The following is a 26,378-nucleotide window of genomic DNA, read 5'->3' on the forward strand; positions in this document are numbered from 1 at the left end:
CAGTAAAAATGCTACATGCTATCCCAGAGCCTTGAGGTGCTCCATTGGTCTCCAGTTGTAGAGTGATGAACAGCACTGGACAAATGCAGGTTCATATTTGAAATTTCAAGCTTGAAACTGCCAAATGATTCAACATGTATCGACTCTCCAGGGCTTTCTGAAGACTGCTGCTGCTGCAATTCTTTGTGTAGTAGTCCCCTAAGAGGTCTTTGCAGGTGTATACGAAAACAACATCTTGCAGTTCAGACCCGTCTGAAATTAATAACTGAAAATATAAAATTAAATAAACTGGGTCAATCATGAAACTATGGTTTAGCATATTTTTATTTAATAGTATTTTAAATACAACATATATACATATATTCTAAATTATGAATTTTATTCATACATGTACAGTAAGGGGAAAGGGAAAACAAATCCAGTGTTGTGGAGGATTTAGGCATATTTTCCATTTGACACAATGTAAGCATGTAAATTGCACGTAAGCTGAATTTGCCAGTGAGACACTGCAGTTGTCCTTATAGGCAGTGAGTCTCGGCATGCTTGTCCATTCAGTACTCTCTTCAGCCTCTCTATACGCAGCTGCCATGGAAGTTTGACAGCTTTCAGGCTGCCAGATCCAGTGTACAGTTTACCCCAGACACAGCGGTTCCTGTGCTTCCCGTGGTCACCTGGACACGCCCGCCTCCTCCTGCCCCCCCTGCCCGTCCAGCAGGGCCTGGGTGTTGATCATGGCCAGCTCCTCATCATTGACCCATTCGGCCTCCTGCGGGGGAGGGGCACGGCGAGGGGGCGGTGCCGGCGGCGGGGGAGGGGCAGGGCGGGGAGTCTCAGACCTTCGCGGGGGATTGAAAGTCTTCCTCAGCGACGGCGAGGCGTGTGCCAGCAGCGGGCTGAGCGGGGGAGGGGACGGGATGCGGGACAGGAAGTCCAGGCCTCGCTTCCTCTTTACGCTTTTGGGGTCCCGGTCCTCTGGAGTCCCCGCTGGTAAAGGGGGCCTCACAGGGGTGAGCAGCCCCGAGCTTCTCACTGACTGCTGGGGGGTTTGCCCATTCACCTGCATGCAAAACATCGTTTGCATGTTAATGCTCCACAAACACAGACTGGATATCATTGAGTAGACACACACACACACACTGAAACACACACATGCACACACACACACATCTTTAATGGTAATCCATCCTATTTGTGCGCCTGTCCCACTGCTGCACTTCCAATTTCAATTTCAATTTGAGAGAGTGAAACCTTGCGCGTTTTCTCTGAAGCACGTGCAACCAGCCAGCCTTCTTTACTGCGCAGTCCTCCAGCTGAGCTGCGCAGACACAGCGCCGGAGGACTGCGCAGCTGACGCAGCTGACGCAGGCCACAGGACCAGAGCAGTCACTGCTGCACCATGAGGTCCCTCAATGGCTGATGTTATGGGAGGTAAGCACTGCTGGATCACTGGACTCCTGGCTACAGTTCGAGCTGATACGTTCAGCATTTTATTACGGACTGTGGGGGACATAATAGCACCAAGCACCCGCTCTCCTACTTGCCATTTTTGGGGCTGGACCCACGTCTCTTGGAGTCAGCAGAGCACTCTGGTTGTTTGATGGGATAAAACTGGCGAGCTTCTCTTCCGCCATCTGAAAGAAGCGCTCGTTGCCCTGGTAACGGAGTGACAGACAAACGTGTCAAGGAAGAGCAGGGGAATCATCACCTGACTGCCGTTTACGATAACCTTATGCAAGTCATCCCTAACTCACAAAAAATGGTAAATTAAATAATTTTGTGTAAGGTGCACAATGCAAGTGGTGTAATGTCCTTTTGGAGAAAAGAGTCGTGAGAGAAATCTGTTCCAATGTGTCGTTTTAGGGGAGGCAGTTGGGGGCTCTGGAGCAGCACCTGTGCGATGCTCCTCAGGTGAGCACAGGCCTCCTGCAGGTGCGGCTCTTTGGGGTTCGTGGAGAAGAGGGCCAGCTCTCCGGCGTACAGGGCAGGTACGGGCGCGGGCGCGGGCACGGCGGTCCGGTGCCCGGGCTGCAGGTTACTCAGCGCCAGCAGGGCCCGAGGCTTCACCACCTCCTCCAGGGCCAGCTGTGCCAGGCTGGCGCCGATCCGCACGGACACAAAGTCCTGATGCCCGTCCGCCAGGTAGAGCACGGGGGAGGGGCCTGCACGGAGGGCGGATCAGTCAGCTCCACACCAACCACACCTCACCCACACAATTACAATACACAGCCAAAGACAGGACACAAGGGAATAGAACATTCTAGAGAGAAAAACGAGTATATATATCAGAGAGGGAAAGAGGAATAAATGGCAAGACAGGCAGGAAAACGGAATAAAGTGGGGGAGGGGAGAGGTAGGGTCTGAGCACTAATCTGACGCATGGCTTGATTGTGCAGTACATTGTTGTGTTGACTGCTGATGAATGCAGCTTTGTTGTGGTCAACACCAAAACTACACCCTAACCACAGCTTTCTGGAGCATGCGCTCTCTCAGCCAAAGTCACAAATCTCTGCAGAAATTACTGTTGGACATGTGCAGGTATGCCACTATGCCCATTTGTCTACTTTATGCCCATTGGTCCACATAGCAGCGATTCTGCACCATCTCTACCAGTTTAACACACACTGCTCCGAATTTAGAGAAGACTCACGAGCCTCTGTGCTACTCACCGTGTCTGTCAGTAATGGAGACGACATACCCCACCACGTCCACCTCTCCACACAGCGGACGGAAACCCGCACCCCGCAGAGCCCTGAAGCTCCAGGACACCCGGGGCTGGAACAGCTCACACAGGGATTCTGGAGGGGCCTTTCAGGGAGACAATGACATTAAAATTCTGGACCATCGGAGTCTCGTCTGTGCGTCGACGGATTTGAAAGAAAAGGCCCATTCAAACTGCGCAAGTGTGTACAGCTGTCTCAAGAGGCGCAGAAGCAAAGATCAAATGCCTGAAGTGTTAGCCTTCCTTCAGCAAATAGCAAATAATTTATAACCACCAGAAATACACACGTCACACGTCAGGGTTTTAAACAAAAAATCCAACCAATATTGGATTACAGAATATGCAAATTTACAGTGGCTTCTAAAATTGGTTCACATAATTGCACACATCACCATTTATATAAATGACTGTTCAAAATGTTCATGCTGCAAATGCTCAAAATTCCGATCAGTTAAGTTAAATGGCTGCAGGTGGCCTGGGCAATGTTTCCACGAATATCCAGACCAATTTCCATATTTCATTAAAATATTATAATAATAATAATGATACATTTCTTTAAAACATTTAGCATTCAAAGGAGAATTTTTCCCCCCTCATTTGGACAGTGAACATCCAGCATCTCTTCCCCAAACACATTCACTGAGTGTACTTCCTGCAGGGAGCCACTCCCGGTACCTGAATGTGCTGGAACTGCGTTTTCTTGGTGCCGGTGAGCTGGACGGCAGCCCTGCCGGCCTGTTTCTTGCCCCAGGACGTGGCCAGCTGGTAAACCCTGTACCTGCACCCCTCCCTCAGCAGGGGGCGCAGCTCCGCCGGGGGGCGCCAGACGCTCAGGAGGTACACTGGGGAGACGGGAGGGCGGGGGGGTCACGGGCGTGGCCTTTTGGTACGCACCTGAGCGTCGTCCTTGTTTTGGACATACTGCAGTAACTAACGGTAACGAGGAGGAAGTGACACGCCGCGAGCTCACCGCTGCCGCTCCGCCGGTCCCTGGAGTCGCAGACGCTCAGCTTCCACACGGGGGTGACGTCCCGGTCGGGGCAGCCCCCCTCGCCCTCCTGCGCCTCCGCCAGGGCCTGCCGAAAACGCTCCTGCAGCCGCGCCTGCCTCTCCTGCCCCAGAGACTCCCTGTAGCTGCTGAGGACGGCCAGCTGCTGCTCATTCAGACAAGACTGGAGAACACACGCGCACATACACACGCACACACACGCGCACACACACAAATACATGCACACATACGTACACACATATACATATACACACATACATACAGGACATACCACATATACATACACACACACACACACACACACACACACAAATACACACACACATGTACACGCACACACACGCATACGCATGCACACACACACGCACGCACGCACGCACACATATATACACACACACGTGAACACACACATGCACATACACGCACACACACACACACACACACACACACACACACACACACACACGTATCGACAGGGTAAACTTTCTCAGAGAACAACTCTCAGGTGCAAATCAAAGCTGTGCAGCTTTCGACAGGCTTAAACACCGTTCCCCAGTTTTATCTGAAGTTCTGCACTCAGTCAAACCGCCCCTGGCTGTCTCTTTGGCGTTCTTCACATGAAAGGTTAATGATATTACCATGGAAACAGTGAGCCGTAGCATCACAGATAAATACAGAGCCTCTGGGGAATTTTTTAAAAAGATACACAAGTAGTACCATCTGGCACTGGGGACAAACATGATCCTAGTGTATGTACAGTGTGTGTTTGAAGTTCCTAGCATGAAGAGAAACACAAATACATGCTCACAGAACCGTCTCTCAATTACGCGTAAAGCAGAAACGCTTTGATCCGCTTTCAGAGTTCTCCGAAACACAGACAGGACCGCGTCGTGTGCCAGCCTGCGAGGCCTTCACCTCCAGGTGAGCGGGGTCAGTCTCCACGGCCTCGTGCAGCTCCTCCCCGTCCTGCAGCGCCTCCATCTCCTGCCGGGTCAGCCTTCGCCTCCTGCTTCCGGCTTTGGTCTTCGCTGTGGGGAAAAAAAAAAGCCTCATTGCTCCCCCCGTAGTACATTTGTGCCCTTCTGTTCTGTACGGAGGTAACGGCACTGGATTTTGGTTTTTTGGGTGAGGGGGTCACGTACCCTCCTGCTCCCTCTCAAACTGGGCCTGAACCCTGCTGAACAGGAGCTCCATGGCCTTGTGCCTGCGGTCGCCGTGCCTCCTGGCCTCCCGCCCTTCAGAGCGCTCGCTACAGAACACAAAGACCCCGCCCGGCTGCTTCTCCATCCACTGCCAGAGAAATTAACCAATCCACTAGTTCATTGAAAAAAATAAAGGACACATATACACGCACCTCGAGAACGATATGGTGAAATTAATAATCTTTTTATAATAATAAAACTAGCCAAAATAGGGCAGGGGGGTTTATACTGTGGACGAAAAGACAAGCCTACATAGCATAGGTGCTACAAAAACATCTTACAAAGACTGCAGATAGAAAACAGAGCTTTAAATGTTTGAACCTCTTGAATGTTCAAGACATGTAAATCATTTTGGTATCTAGCCTTTGCGGTGAAGGTGAAGACTTCACGACTCAGGCCTTCAGCTGCTTGAAAGGCTAGCTTTGAGCAGTTTTACTGAGGGAAGTAAAATGGACATGCCTGGGTTGGGTAGCTTCTCAACACCACTATGTCCACACAGCCAACCAGGCCCCCGTTGCAGTACAGGGAGGAGAGGGGCAGCCGGAAAGGCCGAGGGTCGCGGTGGAAGCCCAGCTTGGCGTCCCAACGAGCCGGCCTGGTGCTGTTGGCAGAGATCTGAGAGCAGAGAGGCAGAGAGGCCAGCCGGTTTAATCTCCAGGGCTTGCGCTGGCTTCACCAGGCACACACTCGGGTGACCCCTCACCTTCAGCATGAGCGATTCGGGGGCCTCCAGTGGGGAGCAGGCGTCCTGGGACCCCACCAGCTCGGCCCCGTGGGTCACCACCTTCCCGCCGACCGCCAGCCGGCCCTGGAGCAGCATGGCGGTCAGCGGGGCGTCCAGCAGGACCTTGATGGCGTACCAGCCGTCCGTCACCCAGATCACGCCGCCAGACGAGCCGCCCGCCTTGGCACCAGAACCGGGGGAGGTCCTGCTCTCGGGCTGGACCGGCGCGGCAGGGGCGGGGCCGGTGGACACGACGCCACACACGCACAGCACCATGGTCTTCGCCGGCGTGTCGTCCCTTTCCATGATCTTCCTCAGGGCCGACCTCTGGCTCCGGTCCACCTCCACATCGTACCTGAACACCACACAACACATGAACACTGGCCCAACTGCAGAAGCGCTCACTTCACTGTTGCTCGGTATGTAATTTAACGGTTTGAGTTTAAATGAAACTGTCAGGTGTGTACCTGTATTTGAGCTGCAGCAGCACCTGCTCTGGGGTCAGGCAGTAACCGCCCATCACTGACGGGAAGGCCCGCTCCATGGAGGCCCGTTTCCAGACCACCCACCGGTAGTGATTGTACAGCCAGCCCTCGCTGATCAGTTTGGGGTCAACCCCTGGGGTGTCGCACAGGGCCCTGTGGAAGAGGCGGGACGTAGTGATAAAAAAGAACATGCACTGCCCAATGTGCCAGACTGAATGTGCAATAAGAACGCTCATTCTAACACTGTGCTCCACTGGGAATACTGTCAGAAAACCTCAGATTCAGTCACAGTACTGAACAAAATACTGAATGTCAGAGGACCTAAATTACTATATAACATTTTATATTGTACAAATAATATAATATAATATAATCACTGCTTGCAATGAGAGCGTCCCTTTAATACTTGGGCTTCCACACCCATTTTACTTTTATTTTAATGAATTAAAAAGGTCATTCCATTTTAAGGCTCTTTCTCACTCATATGAGTGCTGCCACAAGGACTTCCTCCAGCTGGACTGAACGCATTACCTCACAGCACCTGAACATTTAAAAACGCGCACCTGTAGAACTCCTCCTTCCCCGCCGTGCCGTCGTTGCCGGGGACGAGCCGGCCCCCGTCGGCCAGCTGGACCCCGCCCCCGGCCGCCAGCACCTCCTCCCTGAAGAAGTCCCCGCAGCGGAAGCGGAACGACTCCGCGCTGTCGCTGCCGATCTGGGACGCCCCGCAGGGGACGCCACACGCGTACAGCTGGAGAGGAGAGGGGAACAACAACACTCACACAAAATAATATTAAATAATATGCTGTGCGAAATTAATATTGTACCTTATCGAACCTGTGTTTTGTAGTTTTTCCAATGACCGTGATACGCACTTTTGTACGTCGCTTTGGATAAAAGCGTCTGCTAAATAAATAAATGTAAATGTAATAATATTATAAAAAATACCATTAGACACGAAGAGCAAGGCGTCGTCCCACAGGAAGTTAATCAAAAATGGCCTTTTTTTAGTGGGTGGTGAGGGTTTGTAACTAAAGCAGTGAGTGGAGAGCGAGTTTAAAATGTGTGGGCACCTCTTTCGGTGTGTGGAGACCAGGGCACCGCCCCCCTACAGCGCTCCTCAGAGGCACCCGGGCCACCCCGGAGGTTTTGGCCAGGAGCAGGCTCCCCGGCTGGGGCCGGATGGCCTGCCGCCTCTTCTTCCTGATCCGCATGTCCTGCAGGTCCCGCGCTAGCTGCAGGCTCTGCAGCGTCTGCACGTCTGCAAACAGCCAGCAGGAGTGCTCATGAGCAGAGCTTACCATGTAAACTTTACCAGATCCACCCACAACTCATAGCACAGGCACTGCACTGCAGAACAGAGATCTGTCGCTTGCATTTGCAACAGCAGAACACTTCAGGGCTGGTCATTGTCAAACAATGAGTATATTACAAGAAATTACATGAGTTCCTCAAAAGCACATTTTGTGATTCTGGGCTGTGTGAAAACATTGGTAATGTCCATGTTCAGCTGGAATTACAGTCATGTATTTGTGCTGTTCAGTAGTGAACCCATGCTGGGGTTACCTGAGCGGCTAGCCTCCTGGTCTCCAGGTGAGGGAGGTGCCGGTGCGGGCTCCTCTGTTTCTGCCTCCTTCCCTGCAGGGATGTTTGGGGTGACAGGGCCCTGCCCGCTGTGGGCACCACCACAGGCGCTGTGCGGTGTGTGAGTGCCCGATTCCTCCTCACTGCCTGGATCTGGATGGGAGGCAGAACCTGCCAATTTCCTAAGAGGAGGAACAAACACAGCCGGCAGAGGGGGAGTCCCAGGACGGCTGGTGGACAGCTGCCCGGGCCCCTGTCCCAGGGGGGTACTACTGGGCTGGGTTTTCCTGAAGGGGGGCGCAAAGGTACTGGGAGGCCTTCTAGACTCCGCTGGCAGACTGGTTCCCTGGACCTCGGGCTTGGGACCCTTCCGAAAAGGGGGCACGAACACCGCACCCCTGGGATTCACTGGCTTGCTGTCCTGAAGGAAGGAGCCTGGGACGACGACCTCTGGCTCTGTTTTTCTGTGCCTCTGCTCCAGGATGCCCTTCTTACCCCTGTCCATGAAATAAACACCAAAAATGTGTTAACCACAGAAAAAAGGAAATACTCATGATTTCTCTTTATCAGTTTGAAACGTACCCAGGAGGATGAGTGACGTTAGGTTGAAGCGGCACACCGTATCTGAAGATTCTCCTGTCTCTTAACATCACTGAAAAAAACAGGAACAAAAACGTACTTTAAATCAACTGCCAAAATGCATACAGAATTGGCAATTCCATTAAACAGTGAACACAAAGGAGTTAAATAAATGACTTTAACACCATTTGGGCTGCTCTTCACAGGAGTCAGCACGGGCCGCAGATCACTGTCTGATGTCTGGTCAAAGTCTGCCAGGAGCCGTCTTTTGAGAGGAGGTTGGTCTGTTGGGAAAATAAACCAGTGGTTTGAACATGCATGAACTTGATGTCCCCCTGCTGGCAAAGGGCAGTAATCATGTATTCATTTTTTAAAACGCCAGTTTTCCTTTGCTACAGAACATATTTTGAACCGGTAAAAATGTAAAATAAATAAATAAAAATCCTACCTGGAAAATCCGAGTCCTCCGATTGGAGCCTTTTTCCACGCCCTCGTGTCCCCTCGGCCTCAGTCACGGCTGACCTCGGCGGGAGAGACGCCCTCCCCGGGGCCCCCCGGAGGCCCTGCTCGGCCAGGTCCTCGTCCTCCAGCAGGGCCCTGGTGCACGCCATGGCCTCCTGCTCCAGGTACCTCTGCTGGGTGTCCGTGCAGCTGCTCAGCCCTGGCGAGCGCAGGCTCGGCGAGGAGCTCCGCCGGGTCTCGCAGTCCGCCGTCTCCACGGCAGCCCTCCCCGGCGCAGAGCGTTCCCGGGAGGGGGCGAAGCCACCGGGCCGCACGGGCGCCTTTCCGTTCTCTCGAGCGCTTTGGCGGTCCGCGGCTTGGCCTTGGCTTAGCGGTCCTTGTGGGAGGTGCGCGCAGCAGCTCGGTACAACAGAACGTTCAATTCCGTCAGATTCCGCAGGCAAAAGATTTGTGCTCGGAAGAACCATTTCAGAGACGGACGCGGTCTTCTCGTCAACTGCGTTGATGCCAGGAGCAGTTTTATCCGGATTACGATGGGCAGAACTTATTTTATTTTTTATAGGATCCACCTTCATTTCTTCACCAAATACCTGGTCCAAATGATCACAGTCTCTGAATTTAGCCTTTGCTTCCTCAAGAGCCTGGACTGAAACAGACACCCGATTACCTCTGGCTGTGCTGAAACCAGAAGCACGCTTCCCTGTATTATTATAAGGGCCAGCTTTCGCTTTTAAATCCTTTCCTCCAATCTCTATAGCGATTTTATCATTGGAGCAGTCTTTTGATGAGACCTCCATTTCACAAACGTTCTTCACGGAGGTGGACAGCCCCTTCCCGCTACCTGCGCCAGTACCGCACCCGCTTTCACACGGAGGGTTCGGAACTGAACTAGATTTGCATTCCATTTTGAGAGGTCTTCCAGGTTCCCCACTTTCAACATCACAGCATTCACTAAGCAGTGCCTTAGCTTTGAGAAGGGCCTTCTCGGACACAGACACGCCCTTACCACTTGCGGTGCTGAAGCCACAGTTACTGTTCGTAGAATCCTTTTTATGGGCAGATGTGGAATTCTCGCCTAGGGTTTCCGCTTTCACTTCACCAGGTTCAGGCGAAGCAGCGTCGTCGCAGTCCGCGAATCGAGCCTTCGCCTCCCGAAGGGCCCTGAGGGAAACGGACACCCCTTTACCGCTGGCCGTGCTAAAGCCACGACCGTTTTTGTGCCGAGGATCCGGAGTTGAACCCGCCATAAATTCCAGTCTCTCCGATTCCACGTGGGGTTTTTCGTCACATTCCTTCAGAAGAGCATTTGCCCTCAGGAGGGCCTTCTCGGATACAGACACCCTCTTGCCACCAGCAGAGGTGAACGTGCAGTTAACCGTCCTAAAATTACTTTTCAGTTCAAAGGACTTTTCATGTGTATGCCCCTCTCTTGGTCCACAAGTGGTTGCACAGTCCACAATGCCGTCACTGTTTTTAAACATGTCCTTCACTTCAAGGAGAGCCTTTGCTGAAATGGACACGCCTTTACCACCGGCAGAGATGAATCCAGAACTGGTCGCCGTCGGATTCATCGGGTCGCCTCTGGTTCCCCTACTGACACCCTCTCCTCTTACTGCCCCGGTAATTCCACACTCGGGTCTATCGTCACAATTCTGAAACATGGCCTTTGCCTGCTCAAGGGCATTTGGTGTAATGGCCACACCTTTTCCACTCGCAGTCTGAAAGCCACCACTGTTTCCACCCAGAAGACTGTGAGAGGAAACGTGCCCATTACTCAACCTGGAGGCGTTCCCAGGCTCGGGAGTTTTCATTTCTGAACACTCATTAAGAAGAAACTGAGCATACTGAAGAGATTTCTTGGACACGGTTACCTTCTTGCCACCAGCAGTGCTGAAGCCACAATTACCCTGGATGTTGGAAGTTGAAATACTACCGCTGCCTTCATCTGAAACAGCTGCCATCTGGCAAGATCCAGAGATACGACCACATTCGTTTGAGGTGGTTTCCAGGAGCGCTTTTTTGTTTGCACACGGTGTGCTACAGCCTACGCTGCTTTCACTGCCCATGTTAGGAGTTTCTGCTCTTGAGAAGTCTTCTTGCACAGAGGTCGCATCAATCTCCTTTTCCACATGTACGGCATCAGGTTCGTCAGCACCGTAACCAGCAGCAGATGTTCTCTGCTCAGCACCATTCTCACTCTTGCATTTCTCAGAAATGTTCTTTGCTTTGTCAGTGGCGTCAGCAGACGCGTCTGGTTGTTCTTTGTTTTCAGACACGGCATTCCACCCCTCTCGCTCATCTCCACGGAAGCCTCGTCCTTGCGCGGTTTCCAGATTCTCCCCTAAATCCGCGAACATTAACCTCGCTTTCCTCAAAAGCCCCTCCGAGACATTCACGGCAGTCCCTCTGGCGGTTTTGAAACCCGCGCCACGCTTGTTGCTCATGCTACTGGGCTGGTCGTGAGAAACTTCCAGCTTTTTACCCGTGTCTCTCTGAAGACCGCCTTTTGAACAAACAGCCCCCGGTTGCTTTAAAATGGCGTTGGCCGTACCGACCTTTCTGTCCTCTGCTGAACTAAGGGCAGGTGTTGGAGGTGGGCGTTCATCTAACCTTACATCAGTGCCTACTCCATTTGGTGCACAGGGAGCTAATAAATCTCTTGGCAAAGCAGTACCTGCAACTTCTAAATTGTTTTTGACAGTTGGCAATTGAAAAGAGGAACAAACGTGGGGAGGGTGAGGCTCTCCAGAAGGGAGATTTAATTCAGAAATGGCACTGTCTTCCTGAATCGCTTGCGTATTTTCAGATGACACACCCACTTTTAAACTTCTTCCACCTGGGCTTACTGCTCCTGGTGAACGGCCAATCTTCTTGATGCAGTGGCTCTGGTTCATAACATTACTCCTTGGAGTGTTAAATGTCACATGGGCGCCTGGAATGTTTCTGGCTCTTGGCACCTCGGTGACAGTAGCACCCAGTACATTTAAATGAGATGGATCTGTACTCTTGTCACGACGGACAGAGCTCGGCGATGGCACGCAACCAACATCCAAGTCATCAAAAACCTTTGAAGCCCTTTGAAGAACTTCCTTTGACACAGCAATTTTCTTTCCACTTGCAGAAGAAAAAGCTACAAAGCTTCCTGAATCATAATTATTCTTAGGGATCAATGATGCACTTGGGTCCTCAGTGTATTTTGCGACTTTTGCATTTTTATCAGCAAAGTCATAACTCAATACTTCCACAGGTTTGGACTTATGGCTGGAGTCCTGTCGATTTTGCTTGTGGTAAGAACTGGCAGTTAATTTCTCAGGCATAATCGTATCAGCCGGTAGTTTTCTAGAACCCTGCCGCTCACACTCAGAGCTGAAACTGTCATCAAAGTCGATGCCTGTTAGGAAATCGGGATCTACCTCCTTGTCACAAGGATGATTGCAGACGACTTCGTCCGAGCCGGCTGGAGTCGAGATCGCCTGCCTGAACTGCGTGAACTCAAACTGGCTGCCGGCGTCCTCTAACAGGCTGCACAGCTCCGTAACGTCAGCTCTCTGTGAGGCCGTCAGACACCCGTAGGGCTCGGAGGCTTTCGGCTCAGAGGACGGCCGGACGCGCGAGGGCGCAGCCATTAGCCCCGCTGAACTTTTAGACGACGTTCCAGTTTCCGCTTCAACTCCACCCACGGCGTCAAAATCAGTGCAGCTGGTTCTGGGGGAAACTTCCAAGAGCTTCTCATCTTCAATGTCTTTGAACAGCTGCTTGGCTTTCAGCAGATTCGCAGAGGACAAACGTATCGTGCCGTTGGAGGCTGTTTTGAAGCCGACAAAACCAGGATTTGGAGAACTGCCCTGGGGAGAACTCAGGGAACTGTGGGGGGAACTCACTTTTCTCAGCGATGCACGCTGCCGACTTGCAGCCGCATTACCAGCTAAAGAGCTCTTGGCCCCGTTGTAATGACTCTTCTGAGTCCGTTCTGTAGATTCAGACATCTGAGGCTTTCCCTTAGAAACGGACGATTTAATCCCACTACCCTCTGCACCCTCATCGAGCAACGCCTTTGCCCTCTGCATGGCTTCCAGAGACAGAGGAATTCTTCTGTTGCTGGCCGTTTTAAAGCCCACAGGCGCACGATTCTCCGCGACTTTCCTGGAGCTGGAAGCGTGTCCGATGTCGGATGACCCGTGAAGCTGCGTGGCACCCGACCAGGTGGTGTGGTAGCCGCTGTCACACGTCACGCGCGTCGCGTCGGACGCACGGAGAAGGCCGCTCGTTTCAGCGGGCTGAGTGCATTCGGTAAGGACGGCGGTGCCGCGACTGGGACAGTCGACAATGTCACGGTCGCGGGGATCGTCGGCACATCCGGGCTTTTCCGTCGGTACGGGAGCGGAAGGTCGCCTCGGCTGTTTAGATCCCATTACGGAGCGGCATGCTGTTGCTGAGAAACGGGTGTCAGTGTCACGGCCAAGCGCGTCAGCACTGCCGCTGGGTGCTCTGCCAGGATTCCACTCTTGGCTGTAATCCTCCGCACTGGTAGCGCACCGCAGGGGCATGTGATCCAGCCCACTTTCCACTTCATTTGATGCTGCAGGGACTACCGCCATACTTGCGTCGCTAGCTTGTTCACAAAGTTTTTTACATTCCGATTTGTCTTTGGTGACATTGTCACTGCGATGCAACGCCTTTACGCTGGACACCACAGCGTCTGTGCTCCCATTCAACGACTCACCTTGAAAACAATACAAAAAGAGAAATAAAAACACCTATGCAAAATATAATGCATTGAACTTAAGTAGAAACACTTAAGATTTAGAAGAATTAAACCCTTACCTGGAAATGGAACCGTTGGCATGGAAACTGTTTGACTATGGTCACTATGTTTTGCTTGCACAGGGAGTCGTGGGCTCTGAAGAGAATACACAAATTTCCTGGGAGGTTTCCTGGTGGAGGTGACCGCAGGACAGCCTTCCAGAGACGACGCCAGCAACGGCGACTCGCCTGGCCGGAGGACCAGCACGCCAGTCTGCATCTCAGTACTGCATACATTAATCCCTGGGCCGTTTGCCGGGATTGTACATTTACCAGGGTCTGACTGGGGGAACGAGGGGTTCAGCGGCAGCGCAGTTGGCCAGGAGTCCTCAGATCTCATGCTCTTCGAAGCCTCTGCCCTTTGCTGTGGAAAATCTGAATGTAAGGGGCCTACAGCCTGTCCCTGAGTGTTAGCCACATTCGTAGGGAGGACAGCATCCCACTGTGCACTTGCACCCCCTGGCACCCTAATGTCTTTATAATCACCTTTAGAAGCTGGTCTTTCCAGCTGAGCGGCATCTGCAGGCCCATCAGCCAGCTCCTCAGTGGCCGGTGCGGTGCCCCCGTCTGAGGATGAAGGCACAGCACAGAAATCGGTTCCCGGGCTAGCGCCCGAGGTGTCAGGCAAAGTCAACGGCGTCCACTGGGTGACGCCACAGTCCTTCGCCTCTGGGGAATTGCCCTTATGAAAGGCGACGGTGTCCGCAACGCATTCCGCTCGGCCGGCCATTTTGGCAGGGTCCTCAGGACGTCCGCTCTCCAGAGCTGGGGGAGGAGGAGTCGGCGCCGCTGCCTTGGCCGAGCAGGCCTGCCTCCTCCTGCTGCTGCTCCTCTCCTGGGCCTTCACCCTCCGCAGTGCCGAACCGCCGTTACTGAAGAAGATGGACAGGACCTCTTCAGCTCCGTCGAGCACGCTTGCCACGGTGCTGCGCACTTCTCCGTCCTGGATGGCGTCAGGCAGCGTCTGCTTCCACAAACCGTCCCGCGCGTCTGCTGAGGGGAGCTCCCGGCAATCGCTCCCTTTCACCAGGCCACCCAACCGGCTATCTGCTCCTGTTGATGCAATGCAACAGGAAAGGTTCACTCCAAACGCTAAACTCAATCCTATGGAAACCCAAAACCCATTTCTAAAAGTGAAATGAAACAGGTAGCGAGACATGTACATGGCATATTATACAGAGCATTGTATACACATCAGGCTTTTCACTAAAAATATCCAAGCATGGCAGCCTGCATGGGGAAAGAGGTGTTCAGACTGCCTGCTAATGAAATGGGCAGTGCGAAATGTGTCTTTTCACACAAGCGAAACGCACCCCCAGGCTTATCGCAAAGAGAAAGAATTTCCGGAGTGTGGCTTACCTCAATTTAAAAGCTTGCATTCTTTGTTTTGGTCATTTATTAATTTACTTGCAATGCCACTACACAAGGTCCACACTTGGAGCATCATTAAACTGTACATTATTTTGCATCTTCTGAGTCAGCACAAAACAAACCATTGTTATGCCGAGTGCCACTAGGCATCTTTGAACCACAAAAATTCAATTACAACCGCCCAGATGGAAAATGCAAGAACTGCATTTTTCAGCATGAAAATATAGAGAAGCATAAGTCATCTGATAACATCCCCCATTTTAGGACCAAAAAAACCCCAACGGCTAAAAAAGGCCACAGCCAAGATATGAATATTGCCTCATTAAAAACCACAGGGAAAAAAAAAAAGTACACAGCAAAGATATGACTGTTGCCCTATGAAAACCATTGAAACAGAGGCCCGACTCTTCCTCCATAGCTAAACACGTAATATTTCATATTTATAAATGGCAGAACAAATTGGGCACCTCAAGCAGCTTCAAAATTTAGGCCTCATAAAAATGCAGGGAAACTTTATTAGTCACAGAGAAAGCCACTCACCAGATGGTTGACCAAACAAGCCCTCAGGCTTTTCAGTGATCTCAGTCATTCGGGACACTTTTGACATGGAGGGGAACAGCTCTCGCACAAGCTGAATTAGGAAAAAGGCATCAGGGAAGTTTGAGGCATCAGGCAATAAGACACAAAGCAATAGCCATGAAATTGAGTTAAACCGTGCTCCCTACACAGCTATACACTACAAATTTCTATCATGAAGGATTGTGCTTATGCCTTTAGTCTGGGGGTAATATATCCACTATTGCTTTCACATTTTTCTTTTAATATACAAGGATAAAACACTGAAGATCCCAAAGCACAATCACTTACCACCACCATGTATGCATCTGAAATGTTTTCATTAAGATTCAATACGAAGATATTCAAATAGGAATATTCAATGAATCACATACCTTAATTAAAGATTACAAATTAAGAACTACTCATTCAAGCTATAACGTGACCATTATGCAACACCTACAATGTACTGTACAGTAGTTTCAATGTCAGCAGCATTATAATGAAGTAACACTGTAACATTATAACTCAATGCCATCTCACTCCTGCTTTTGGTGAAGTTTTCCCCATCCTGATGAAAACAGCACATTCATAAATACAATAACACTTTTCATTTTGCGCAGAAACAGCCTCCGGTATCAACTCACAATAACACGTTTGTCTCCGGAGGGGCTGACTGGACCGGCTTTGTCCTCCTCCTTGGCTGCAGAGCAGGGGAAACAAACATGGTGAGCCAGCAAAAAAAAAAGAAAATGTTTCAACGTGGAAAGAACAAACCCTACTTCCTCCTTACCCAAAATTATGGTGGGGGAGATGACGGGAGGGGTGTTGAGAGAGCTGGTCCAGGACACGTCAGGGTCCAACTGCGCACCCAGGCTTTCAGAAATGCTTTTGCATGAGACGGCCTGAAAACAAATACCATACAAAAAAAAAAGAAGGAAACCACACCATGGTGGCTCAATTATTAGGCAACCTGTTAATTATGACTTTGACTGATGAGAAATACAAGATTTATGTTAAACTAAAATAAGTGAGAAAATTGGCACGAGGTAAAAATATATTAGTCCTGTACTTACAGCCCGGCTTTTTGGAATGTTCAGCAGTGCTGGATTGAAGAGGGAGAAAAACTATTAATGGGAGGAAGAAGTTACTGAACTTCTAAATTAACTATATACAACTAGAATAAAGAAAAGACTACAAAAACTACAATCCCAGCTGTTTACATTTTGGAGATCAGAAAACTTACCAAAATCATCCGCAGTCAGACTTGTATTGCCGAGTTTATCAGCAGTTTGGCTGAGAAATAAAAATCAATAAATAAAAGATAATTATTTATGTTCAACATACTGACCACAACATGGACTACATTTTCGGTAGCCAACCTTCTCTGCTTCGTGTTAAAATAACAACATTCATTGTAGCTGTATACTATGTTCATATTGTGTCAAAATATAATGGCGCAACATGTACGGTCTTCCTTAAACAGACACAAGGCAGAGACTATATTACCTGTTCTTAGCAGATCCAAAGAAACACATGCTTGTGTCCACCCATGGTAATGTTTTTGATCCTCCAGCAGCTCCTGTGCATTTTAGAAAAAAATCTGTATGAGCAAAATAAACTTTGTAGTCTAGCTACAGATAATTGTCTAAATGTACATTTAAAGCCATCTGGCTGTCAGATAAGTCTGCAAGCATCTACAACAGAGGTAACCAACCCCGTTCCTATACAGCTACCATCCTGCAGGTTTTTACTCCAACCCTAACAAATCACACCTCATTCAGCTAGAGATCTCATTATGCTGCTAATTAGTGGAATCAGGTGATTCAAAATTAGGGTTGAAATGATAACCTACAGGACGGCAGATCTCCAGGAACTGAGTTGGTTACCACTGATCTAAAATATCCTTTATTGGACTTTCTGGGCCAACAGGAAATTGATACAATATCATTAATCCCAGAAAGTCAACTACTCCATTAAGGCAAGCAGTTGCAATAACTGTGCAGCAAAAGAGATGACCTGTTAACTCAGGGTCGTCAAACTCCAGTCCAGGAGGCCCCTAGTGTCTGCTGGTCTTCAGTGCGTTTCAGCAGGAGTGATTAAGCCAGGGGTGTCCAATCTTATCCAAAAAGGGCCGGTGTGGGTGCAGGTTTTTGTTTTAGCCCAGCACTACGGACCTGTTCCAACTAATTATCTAATCGTCGTGGTCTTCAATGAAGAGCTTGACAAGTAAAATCTGGTGTCTAAGTGCTGGGCCAGAACAAAAACCTGCACCTACACCGGCCATATTCCAATAAGATGGGACACCACTGATTTGAGTCATTGATTGGCTACAGAGTCCACACACCTTGTTCTCAATGCCTTAATTGGCAGCTTACAGAAAGAATCTGTGCCCCTTGAGGACTAGAGTTTGACAACCTGCAGTTTAACTGAGCACCCGACTACCTCTATCAGGAGAGAAGAGCTCCTCGTCCGTGGTGAGGAGTTCAGGTGACTGAGCCGTCCGGCTCTTGAAGATCTTGGGAGTGGAGAAGATCTGGCTGTCCGCGGCTGGTTTTCGCAGCGGTGTTCCGAGGGAGGCCTCCTGCACACGAGCCCCCCCGGGCACCTCTGGATCCCGGGCAGAGGCTCCATCTCTAGCGGCGCTGACGGTCAGCTCCTCAAACCAGTTGGGACAAAGTGGCCCCAGGTCTTTGAGAGAGTTGGTGAAAAGCAAGCAAATGACAACACTGTCAGTTTCATTACCAAAATCACATCCACCACAACAACCATGTGATGTAGCTCTTCGGGGAGGGAACCAGTAACAAAGCTGTAGAATTAAAATGGAATTCTGTAAGTGTATGCCAAGCAAATTAATAACATAAAACTGTGGGCCAAATTCAATTAAATATGGTAATAGATATATACTGTAACTGGCTCTTTTTCCCCCACATATTAAGGGGGGGTCACAGCTTGAAGCTAGCCAACACGTATATAACAGAGAAACTGGATACCGCTGCTGCTACAACTGGACAGGCTACAAATCAGTTTACTGAGAATATCTCACCTTGAACGATGTGATGCTTGAAGACTTCGAACATATTCACACGTGTACCTGGATCCAATAATCTTTGAGAAAAGCCTGTCATGTTCTCAGATCCTTAGCCTGGATTTATTTAGATAGATGAACAGTTAAGTACATCAGTATTTATATTTGGAATGGAGCGCCAGCAAGACAACTTTTCTGGCTACTGAATAATATATGCATTTGACAGTCTTCACAAAACCTGAAACCTGCATTGCTAGCTAAACATGAAAAGAAATGTACTCTACATAACATAGCTATCCAAACTAGATTATCTGCCGTAAACTTCTTTTCAAGATGACGTTAGCCAGTTAGTTAGCTGACGCATTAACGTTGCTTATGAAAATGTTGCTTGCTGACGTTATTCTACAGTTCCGCAGTTCGCCATAGATAGAGCTTGCGGCAAATAAAATATAAAATACAGTAGTTACTGTTATTTAGTTTACAACAGTAACGGATAATGTCAGCTATCGCGACCTCAACGACATTTACCTTTTGGGTGGTTGATAGCTTCGATATACGTTAGCTAGTTCACATAGCTTCACACATCAAATTATGTGGAACAAAACTTTACTCAAGCTCATGACAAATACCTTTTCATAGCGTCCTGGAATTGATTTCATGGCTGCAATCCACGTTTTGCCATTTATATGAAGAAAAACATCGTAATGTATTACTATTACAGATTCTTCCGATTCGCACTATTTTGCAACTCCCGCCGCGCCACCTCACATTGGAACACTGACGGAAAAGGGATATTTTAAGCCAATCAGGAGATGCTTGAGTCATAGTGGGCGGGACAAGGAAGTCCGTGCACGAGAATGCGCGAGGAATAGACGGTGCGCGCTCCACTACCCTGGAGGTTCACCAGAGGTTAACCGGCTGTGGGTTTTCCTTGATGTGCAGATTTAATTTCATGATATTGTAAAATTGTTAGTCTACTAAAGCGGCAGTGAACTATACGAATGAGTGTTGCCAATAGTGTGACGAGGACGATCTCTTTTGATCCAGGTCAGGTGAGAAAATGAAATAAATTCCTTAGACAATGAATGCAAACTAAATTTTTAATTGGTTGTGAACATTGATAGCCGAATTGCAACTTCAAATAAAACATTTTTCTCATGCAATTGAGCCCTCTCGCTCTCCAATAAAGCATTTAAAAGTATTCAAAAAATTCCTTCATTTTCAGGGTCTAATATATTATAGGAAATCTGAGTGCTTATAAGGGGCCTTACTCAAATAAGGCCATATTTAGCTTCTATTTGGCTAAATAAAGCAATGTTCTAATTATTGTACATAAAGTAAATGAACAGAAAGATTTATACTTGTCATTTGTGCAATGAAATACACATAAAATCTATCGTGCATACTATCAGCCAGGCTTGTATCACTAGTATAGGTGAGGTATAGAACTGCAAATGAAATTACATGAGGTAAGATTTGATAGCATTCCACAAATGAGTGTAATTCTCTGTATCTTCTTTGGTTGCAGTAAATGAGACACATTTAATATACCAGCATTTGTATTTTTTTATTTCGTTACATAAGTGTACAGAACACAAACCAAAATTACTTCACAAAAACGGTAAAAGTATTTACACGGTGAAAAAAACCTACATTGATACTCCTTATGGAAGCTTTAAAACGTGTGCAATATACCTTCTTTAAATGCACACAATCTCTGTTTCTGACAGCAAATTAAAAAATAAAATCTCATCAGCATGAGCAAAGCTCCCTTTGCACTATATACAAATGTATCTTTCAGTTAAAATATGAATTTCTTATGTTCATAAATACTTCTAATACATTTCATCGTACATAAAATATGCATGCTTGGCAGTTTTAAAAGAGAACATAAATGTCTTTTCATCCTATAAAACTACTAAGTTCAATGCATGTTGCTTTCTTTATAATATAAATAACAACTCTAGAAGCAAATACCTACACAGTAGAAAGCAAACACAAGTAAAAATTATCAGGACCAATCTCTTAAGTGACAGATGACCAGTGATGGTATCCAGTTCTTTGAGACAGTAGCTTTGAAATATTGTAGTTTAGGTCAATATAAGTAGTTTAGCGTGTACGCATGAATCCTGCGTTACAGTGTTCAGTGGATGGTAGTCTGATTACAGTTTGGTTCACAAATATACAGGCTCTCAGCTTTCAACCAAGCAATGAAAAAAAATAATATTCAGCATCATGTCGCCTGTTACACCATTCTTCAGACTTCAAGTAGCCAAAAGCACTAAAAATTCAAAAAAAACATTCTTTCAATGATACAGTAAAAGTCTTTCACTTGAGTGAAGCATTGCACGTTTTCCCCAAAACATTTAAAATAGCAAAACATCTGCAGAAGAAGAATAAGTTAATGTAACTTTGGTACGTCCTTTTTGTCGGGTGTGGAAGTTCGCGAGCTCAGTGGCGAGTAGGCTGCCGCTCCGTGACGTCGTTAGTGCAATAAAGGCGGGCGGGCGCTCTTCCGTAACGTGGGGGAAGCGGTCTCGCGTCACCACGCCGGCTCTCAGGGTGCTGCACGGACACCTGAACACCTGAAAATCCTCACGTGTTCAGGGGTCCCCCCCCCCCCCCCAGCCCCCAAGCCGAGCAGCGTCAGGACAGCACGCCCCACTTTCCCCAAGCGGGAGGAGAACTTTTGGGGGCCTCCGTAGGGGTAGCAGCAGCACACCGGGGCAGGAGCAGGGGCTCGGTCCAGGCGCCCCACCCCTGTCAGAGGCTAGAGCCGGACGTGTTGGAGTCCGGGAGGACGGTTCTGATGACCCGGCAGCCCTGAGCCCGGCGAATCATGTCCTTGATCTCTCCGTTGAGCTCCGTCAGCTTGACGCAGATCTCGGACAGGTCCTGCTTGGAGCCCACCAGCGCGAACGTGCCCGTCTGCCCCAGGGTCTGGTGCCGGAAATAGATGTTCAGCAGCGTCTGGACCTCGTCTTCAGAACCGCTGCCGAAGATGTCATTGGGCCAGACGCTCCTGCAAAGCACCAGGAGGGAACTGCAGGGTCAGTCATTTTATTCGATCCCTCATGGCTACCCAATTTTACAGTGTAAATGCATGCTAAATGAATGGACACATTTGTGAGGATGCCAAACTGTATGAAAAAGAGGCAGTTTGTGTCCCCGCTCAGTCATTAAACTGAGATTTCTTCATGGATATTATGCATGTATGTATGTACGTATGTATGTATGTATGCATGTATATATGTAGAGTATGTATGCATGCATGTATGTTTTTATGTATGTATGTATGCATGTATCTATGTATGTATGTATGTATGTATGTATAGTACTGTATGTATGCACGCATGTATGTACAGTATGTATGTATGTATGCATGCCTGTATGTATGTATGTAGGTATGTATTTATGCATGTACGCTGCTGCCATTTAGCTGCAGAAAAGAGCCATCGAGACAGAAGAATGGCTCAGCGTCAGGGCCTGACCTGCACTCGCGGATGCAGCGGATGGCGGTGGTGAACTCGCTGTTCTTCAGGCCCTCCAGGATGGCCTGCACGGCCGCCTCGGAGGAGCTGAAGGTGGGTTCAGAGGAGGAGGAGGGGCCGTCCTGGGCGGCCACAGACCGCGCCGCTGCCTTGAGACTGGACTTCAGGTCGCTCAGCTCCTGGGACATGTTCACCAGCTGCAGGGCGGGGGGGGGAGGGGGGGGGGGGCACAGGGAGCGAGAGAGAGAGAGAGAGGAGTGACACAGGGGAACATCACCAAGCTACGGTCAACCAGTGAGAGTTGCCGCAGCAACATCAGGTTGAAAACATAAGCTGTGCTATGATCCAGTGGCCTCCTGCATAACAAATAAGCCAATTTGATTTTTTTTTTCAAGGTCAGTTACCAAAAAATCTTAAACAAAATATTACACCGGGTTAGAGGGATATTTATATACAGGCAAAAAATATTTAGAGTAGCGGTCTTGTCATTCATTTTTTTAAATGCTTTTGTAACACAATCCTGTTCATTGTCATTCCAATAAGTCTGATTTGAACTGAACTGAATTGTGAGACTGACAGATTGACTGAGAGAGAGAGAGAGAGGCAGAGAGAGAGAGAGAGAGAGTGAGAGAGAGAGAGAGAGAGAGAGAGAGAGAGAGAGAGAGAGAGAGAGAGAGAGAGAGAGCGAGAGCGAGAGAGAGAGAGGTCAGAGCGCCAGGGTGTCACTTACCTCTGGAACAGAGCTGATTGCGTGAACCTGGCCAATCAGCTTACAGTAGGACTGAAAAAGCAGCAGCAGCTGAAAGTGGAGCTTGTAGAGTCTTTGACACAACTCCAGTTGCTGGACGGATGAAAAAATGCAGTCAGCAAACTCCCTCTGTGTACATCAGCACTTTAAATACAGCCATCATTATATGCAACAAGTTTCAGTATGTCACGTTTCTCTGCAAAATGTATAGCGAATTTCTGATGCATTTCATAATCCCGCAGTGTTTTCTTTAAGGAAACAGGAGAAAAATGTACAGCTCAATTGCTAATAATTCCTTTGTCAGCTGTCAGTTCCCATTGTACTTTTAACTACATTTAAAACATGTACAAAAATAAAATACAACAATCAAAATTTCTGACAAGTAATTTCTACTGATATTAAGCCAGTAAAAAAAAAATGTATCACTAAGGTTTAAAAACAAGCCTCGTCTTCAAGGCCTTCAGTCCCACCACAGGAAGTGCACTGGAGTATCATCACATAACACAACTAGATCTGAGGGTCCTGAAATCAGTCTCCATTTATTTTATTAGCTTTTTTTTTCGTAATTGTTGCTGAAAAGCCACGAGAAGTATTCCTGCTGTGACTGTGTCTGTTTCGTCTGAGAAACAGTACTTCTGTGCCTCAGCGACTGGCATAATTAGGCACTACAATATGCTGTGAGTCTCCCCAGAGCCGCAAAGCGAATCAGAGGAAATAAAATGCTAATTTACGATAGCTGAACACAGTCATCTCGTCTAAGAACAGGAAAAAATATTTCTGCGTAGTGACAAGGTGACTGACAGGAGAGAGAGAGCAAGACAGTGAGAAACAGAGAAACAGAGGCAGAAAAAGAGACAGAGAGTGAGAGAAAGACAAAATAAAAAATGAGTTGCATTTAACTTACTGCCAGAGATTCCATTTGCTACGCAGCAAGCATGTTACAGGGCAAGAAAGTGGTAAGAGGAAGGAAATATAGAATAAAATCAATGAGAAAAAGCATGCAAACTGCAGCGGTCACATTTGGAAGGGCGGAAAGTCTTTGCAGTGGTCATAAAATAATTTCATTTTACCAGTACATGCAAGGAGAGAGACCGAGAGCGAGGGAGATGGGGAGGAGGAAGAGGAAAAGGAGAGAGGAAGAGGCAGCTGCAGTTTCAAAAACCCACAGAAAGCCTGGAACCCTCGCGCAAGTCCTTCTCAAGCCAAGCAGGAAGGTGGCTGTGCTTCGCCTTTTTACAGATGCAGGTACTCTGCTGGGAGAGCGGCTCAGCTAACACTAGTCAGATAACACGGTACATAACTGAGCAGGGGTAGGGTGCCCAATGACCATCTGTATATTATTATTATTATTATTATTATTATTATTACTAGCATCATCATTCATAATTGTAATAATAATAATAATCATTGCATCGTCGCTATTTTTCATTTTGTGGAGGATCCTTAGCCCAGCAGAGTTCAAAGGTCACATTGCAAAGAGTCAGGGCTCGGGGGTGCAGTGATGGAGTCGGTGCGGTGGGCTCAAGCTGTAAGCCGGGATTCAGCGGCACAGAGAGAAATGAAAGACTTTCACTCACAGAGCTACCGGAGAGTGATCAACGGGGAGAAATGTGAAAGATCAATACAAACGCGATCTGAAGTAATCTGAGATAATATTCCGTTACATGACCATTATTATTTCACATATCAGAGGTTTGTGCTTGCTGGAACACAAGTGAGGAGCATTTTCATTGCTTTTCAGAGAAAAACAAAATCACTTTACACAGATTTTAGAGCAGACAGAAATACTAATATCAATCTATTACATACCATAACAGTAATTCATGTTTACACCAGTAATCTGGGTTAATGGTCTTGATTCTGTCCTGATCATATGCTGACAGGCTACAGATTATCATTACATACCAACGGTGCTGTAAGCACAGCACTTTGAGCAGATTAAGCATGCAGTGAGCAAAAACCCATTTTCACGAGCAGTACAGCCCTCCAGTACGATCTCCCAGATAATCTTCACTACCTCAGTCACAGCTGAACATGTTTAGATGTGACACCAGCAGTAAGGTGTTTTTCAGGTGTGTGCGGTACGTTAGGTGAGGCGGTGAGCAGGTGGCCTTCCCTACCTTGTCCTCCACGTCTCCCGGCTGGCTGGTGACCACCGTGTTTCCGGGTCCAGGGGGGAAGCTCGCCTTGCAGTTCTGCAGCCACTTGAGGAAGAGGAGGATGAAGAGGAGTTACTGCAGGTGCAGAAGAACATTCTCCGCACAAACTAGGGCAAAAAAATTACATGAAAAACTATTCCCTGGTGCTTGGTTGGGTCTCATTTTTTGCGCAACTTTGAGTGTTTCTGTATTATGTTGACATATCCAGTGGCCTGTTACAGTACTGTCTCTTTCTTTGATTGTGTTCTGTCAAATTCTGTACGTATAAAATGTTAAAAATCTAATATAAACGCAAAGCAGGACAAACTGAAACTTGCGCACTATCAACCATGTTTAAAACAGCAATGTACAACACTGACACAATATACTATATTTTTACCCAATTTTCTTTTTATATATATAATAAAGTCACCGCATGCCAACATTAATATTTCCTGGTAAATATAATGATTAATCACATTGAGGGTGAGCATGCTGACTGCTTACATCACTCACAGGCACATTATTCTAACTAATGACCGTCACAGTATGACCTGCAATTCTGGGCTTACAGATATAGCAGCTTCCTTCCTGTTGTTGTACGTGTCCAGGTACTCCTGCAGCTCCAACACACAGAACTTCATCTTTTCCAGTAGCCCGTAAGAGATGATCTGCGATGACAAGTTGTGACAGACGTGTCACATGCAAAAGGCTTGTCGTGACCGTTGTGGACAGACCGGATTTTAAAAAAGGCACTTCAAAAAAAATAAAGAAATAAAAATGTCCTCGTGATCTACTTACAGTATCCGCGTCTATGAACAGCGTGGGGCACTCCGAGCAGGACGTAAGCATCTCCGAGGACCTCACGAACTTTGACCCGATGCCCCGGAGACCGTCGCCAAGGTAACCAGCGGCGTCACAGGTTAAAGAGCAAAATTTGTTCTGAATGTTCTATAGAGAGGGGGAAAAAAAACACCAGCTCAGTAAGCCTAGCTCCAGACCCCTGGGGTCTACAGGCCTCCTCCTCCTCCTCCTCCTACTCCTCCTCCTCCTCAGCATGCCTTCAGCTTTGAGCATCGAGCCGGAGAAAACCAGGTTAATGAATAATCCCGTAATTATGAGCAGAGGACTCAGAACAGCTTGATGCATTTCCCAACCGTCCGCATCTCTTCATAAACACAGCGTGGAAAAAGAAAAACAGAAAAAACCCAGCCTAGGCAGCTAATTCTGTGAGGTACAGTTCCATTTCAGCCTCATAAACTCTAGTAGTATGCCAGCTACTCTGGCTGCCTTCGTAATGCCTGGGTCGACGCCCCCTGGTGGCCGCGGTCGGCGTTACCTGGAAGAGCGAGGAGAAGACGTGGAAGGTGTAGACGGCGCAGGAGCCGTCCGAGTCGGACACCAGCTGGTTGAGGTGGTTGCGCCAGGCCTCCTCGGCGTCGTCGCACACGGCCGGCTGGAACGCCGCCAGGATGGCGGA

General features: G+C 48.3%; 2 protein-coding genes across 11 annotated transcripts in view; both read right to left on the reverse strand.

The window, feature by feature from the left end:
* Positions 1 to 316: 316 nt before the first annotated feature.
* On the reverse strand, positions 317 to 19,273 carry brca2 (BRCA2 DNA repair associated). The gene is made up of 27 exons (XM_035384312.1): positions 19,151 to 19,273; positions 18,540 to 18,638; positions 17,939 to 18,184; positions 17,003 to 17,075; positions 16,740 to 16,789; positions 16,570 to 16,598; positions 16,287 to 16,398; positions 16,141 to 16,196; positions 15,479 to 15,569; positions 13,589 to 14,620; positions 8,751 to 13,487; positions 8,488 to 8,586; positions 8,306 to 8,375; positions 7,706 to 8,220; positions 7,213 to 7,400; positions 6,703 to 6,890; positions 6,122 to 6,292; positions 5,634 to 6,009; positions 5,390 to 5,545; positions 4,871 to 5,018; positions 4,644 to 4,756; positions 3,690 to 3,891; positions 3,395 to 3,561; positions 2,667 to 2,805; positions 1,891 to 2,159; positions 1,542 to 1,652; positions 317 to 1,057 (listed from the first exon to the last, which is right to left on the reverse strand). The coding sequence occupies exons 2-27, from the start codon at positions 18,619 to 18,621 to the stop codon at positions 668 to 670; spliced, it is 9,810 nt and encodes a 3,269-aa protein (XP_035240203.1). The 5' UTR covers positions 18,622 to 18,638; positions 19,151 to 19,273; the 3' UTR covers positions 317 to 667.
* A 794-nt stretch (positions 19,274 to 20,067) lies between these two features.
* frya (furry homolog a (Drosophila)) overlaps positions 20,068 to 26,378 on the reverse strand; it is a 110,812-nt gene continuing 104,501 nt past the window's right edge. For 8 of the 10 annotated variants that reach the window (XM_035384019.1, XM_035384020.1, XM_035384013.1 and 5 more), the window contains 8 exons: positions 26,238 to 26,378; positions 25,700 to 25,849; positions 25,471 to 25,569; positions 24,881 to 24,964; positions 23,665 to 23,682; positions 22,743 to 22,853; positions 22,013 to 22,209; positions 20,068 to 21,543 (listed from right to left, as the gene is read on the reverse strand). The exon at positions 26,238 to 26,378 is cut by the window's right edge. In XM_035384019.1, coding sequence (XP_035239910.1) covers positions 21,285 to 21,543; positions 22,013 to 22,209; positions 22,743 to 22,853; positions 23,665 to 23,682; positions 24,881 to 24,964; positions 25,471 to 25,569; positions 25,700 to 25,849; positions 26,238 to 26,378 — 1,059 coding nt within the window. In that variant the 3' untranslated portion in view covers positions 20,068 to 21,284. The remainder of the gene's footprint in view (positions 21,544 to 22,012; positions 22,210 to 22,742; positions 22,854 to 23,664; positions 23,683 to 24,880; positions 24,965 to 25,470; positions 25,570 to 25,699; positions 25,850 to 26,237) is intronic. The other 2 variants (XM_035384014.1, XM_035384015.1) reach the window with 1 other exon arrangement.

This window comes from Anguilla anguilla, chromosome 12 (assembly GCF_013347855.1).
Source record: "Anguilla anguilla isolate fAngAng1 chromosome 12, fAngAng1.pri, whole genome shotgun sequence".
Lineage (NCBI taxonomy): Eukaryota > Metazoa > Chordata > Actinopteri > Anguilliformes > Anguillidae > Anguilla > Anguilla anguilla.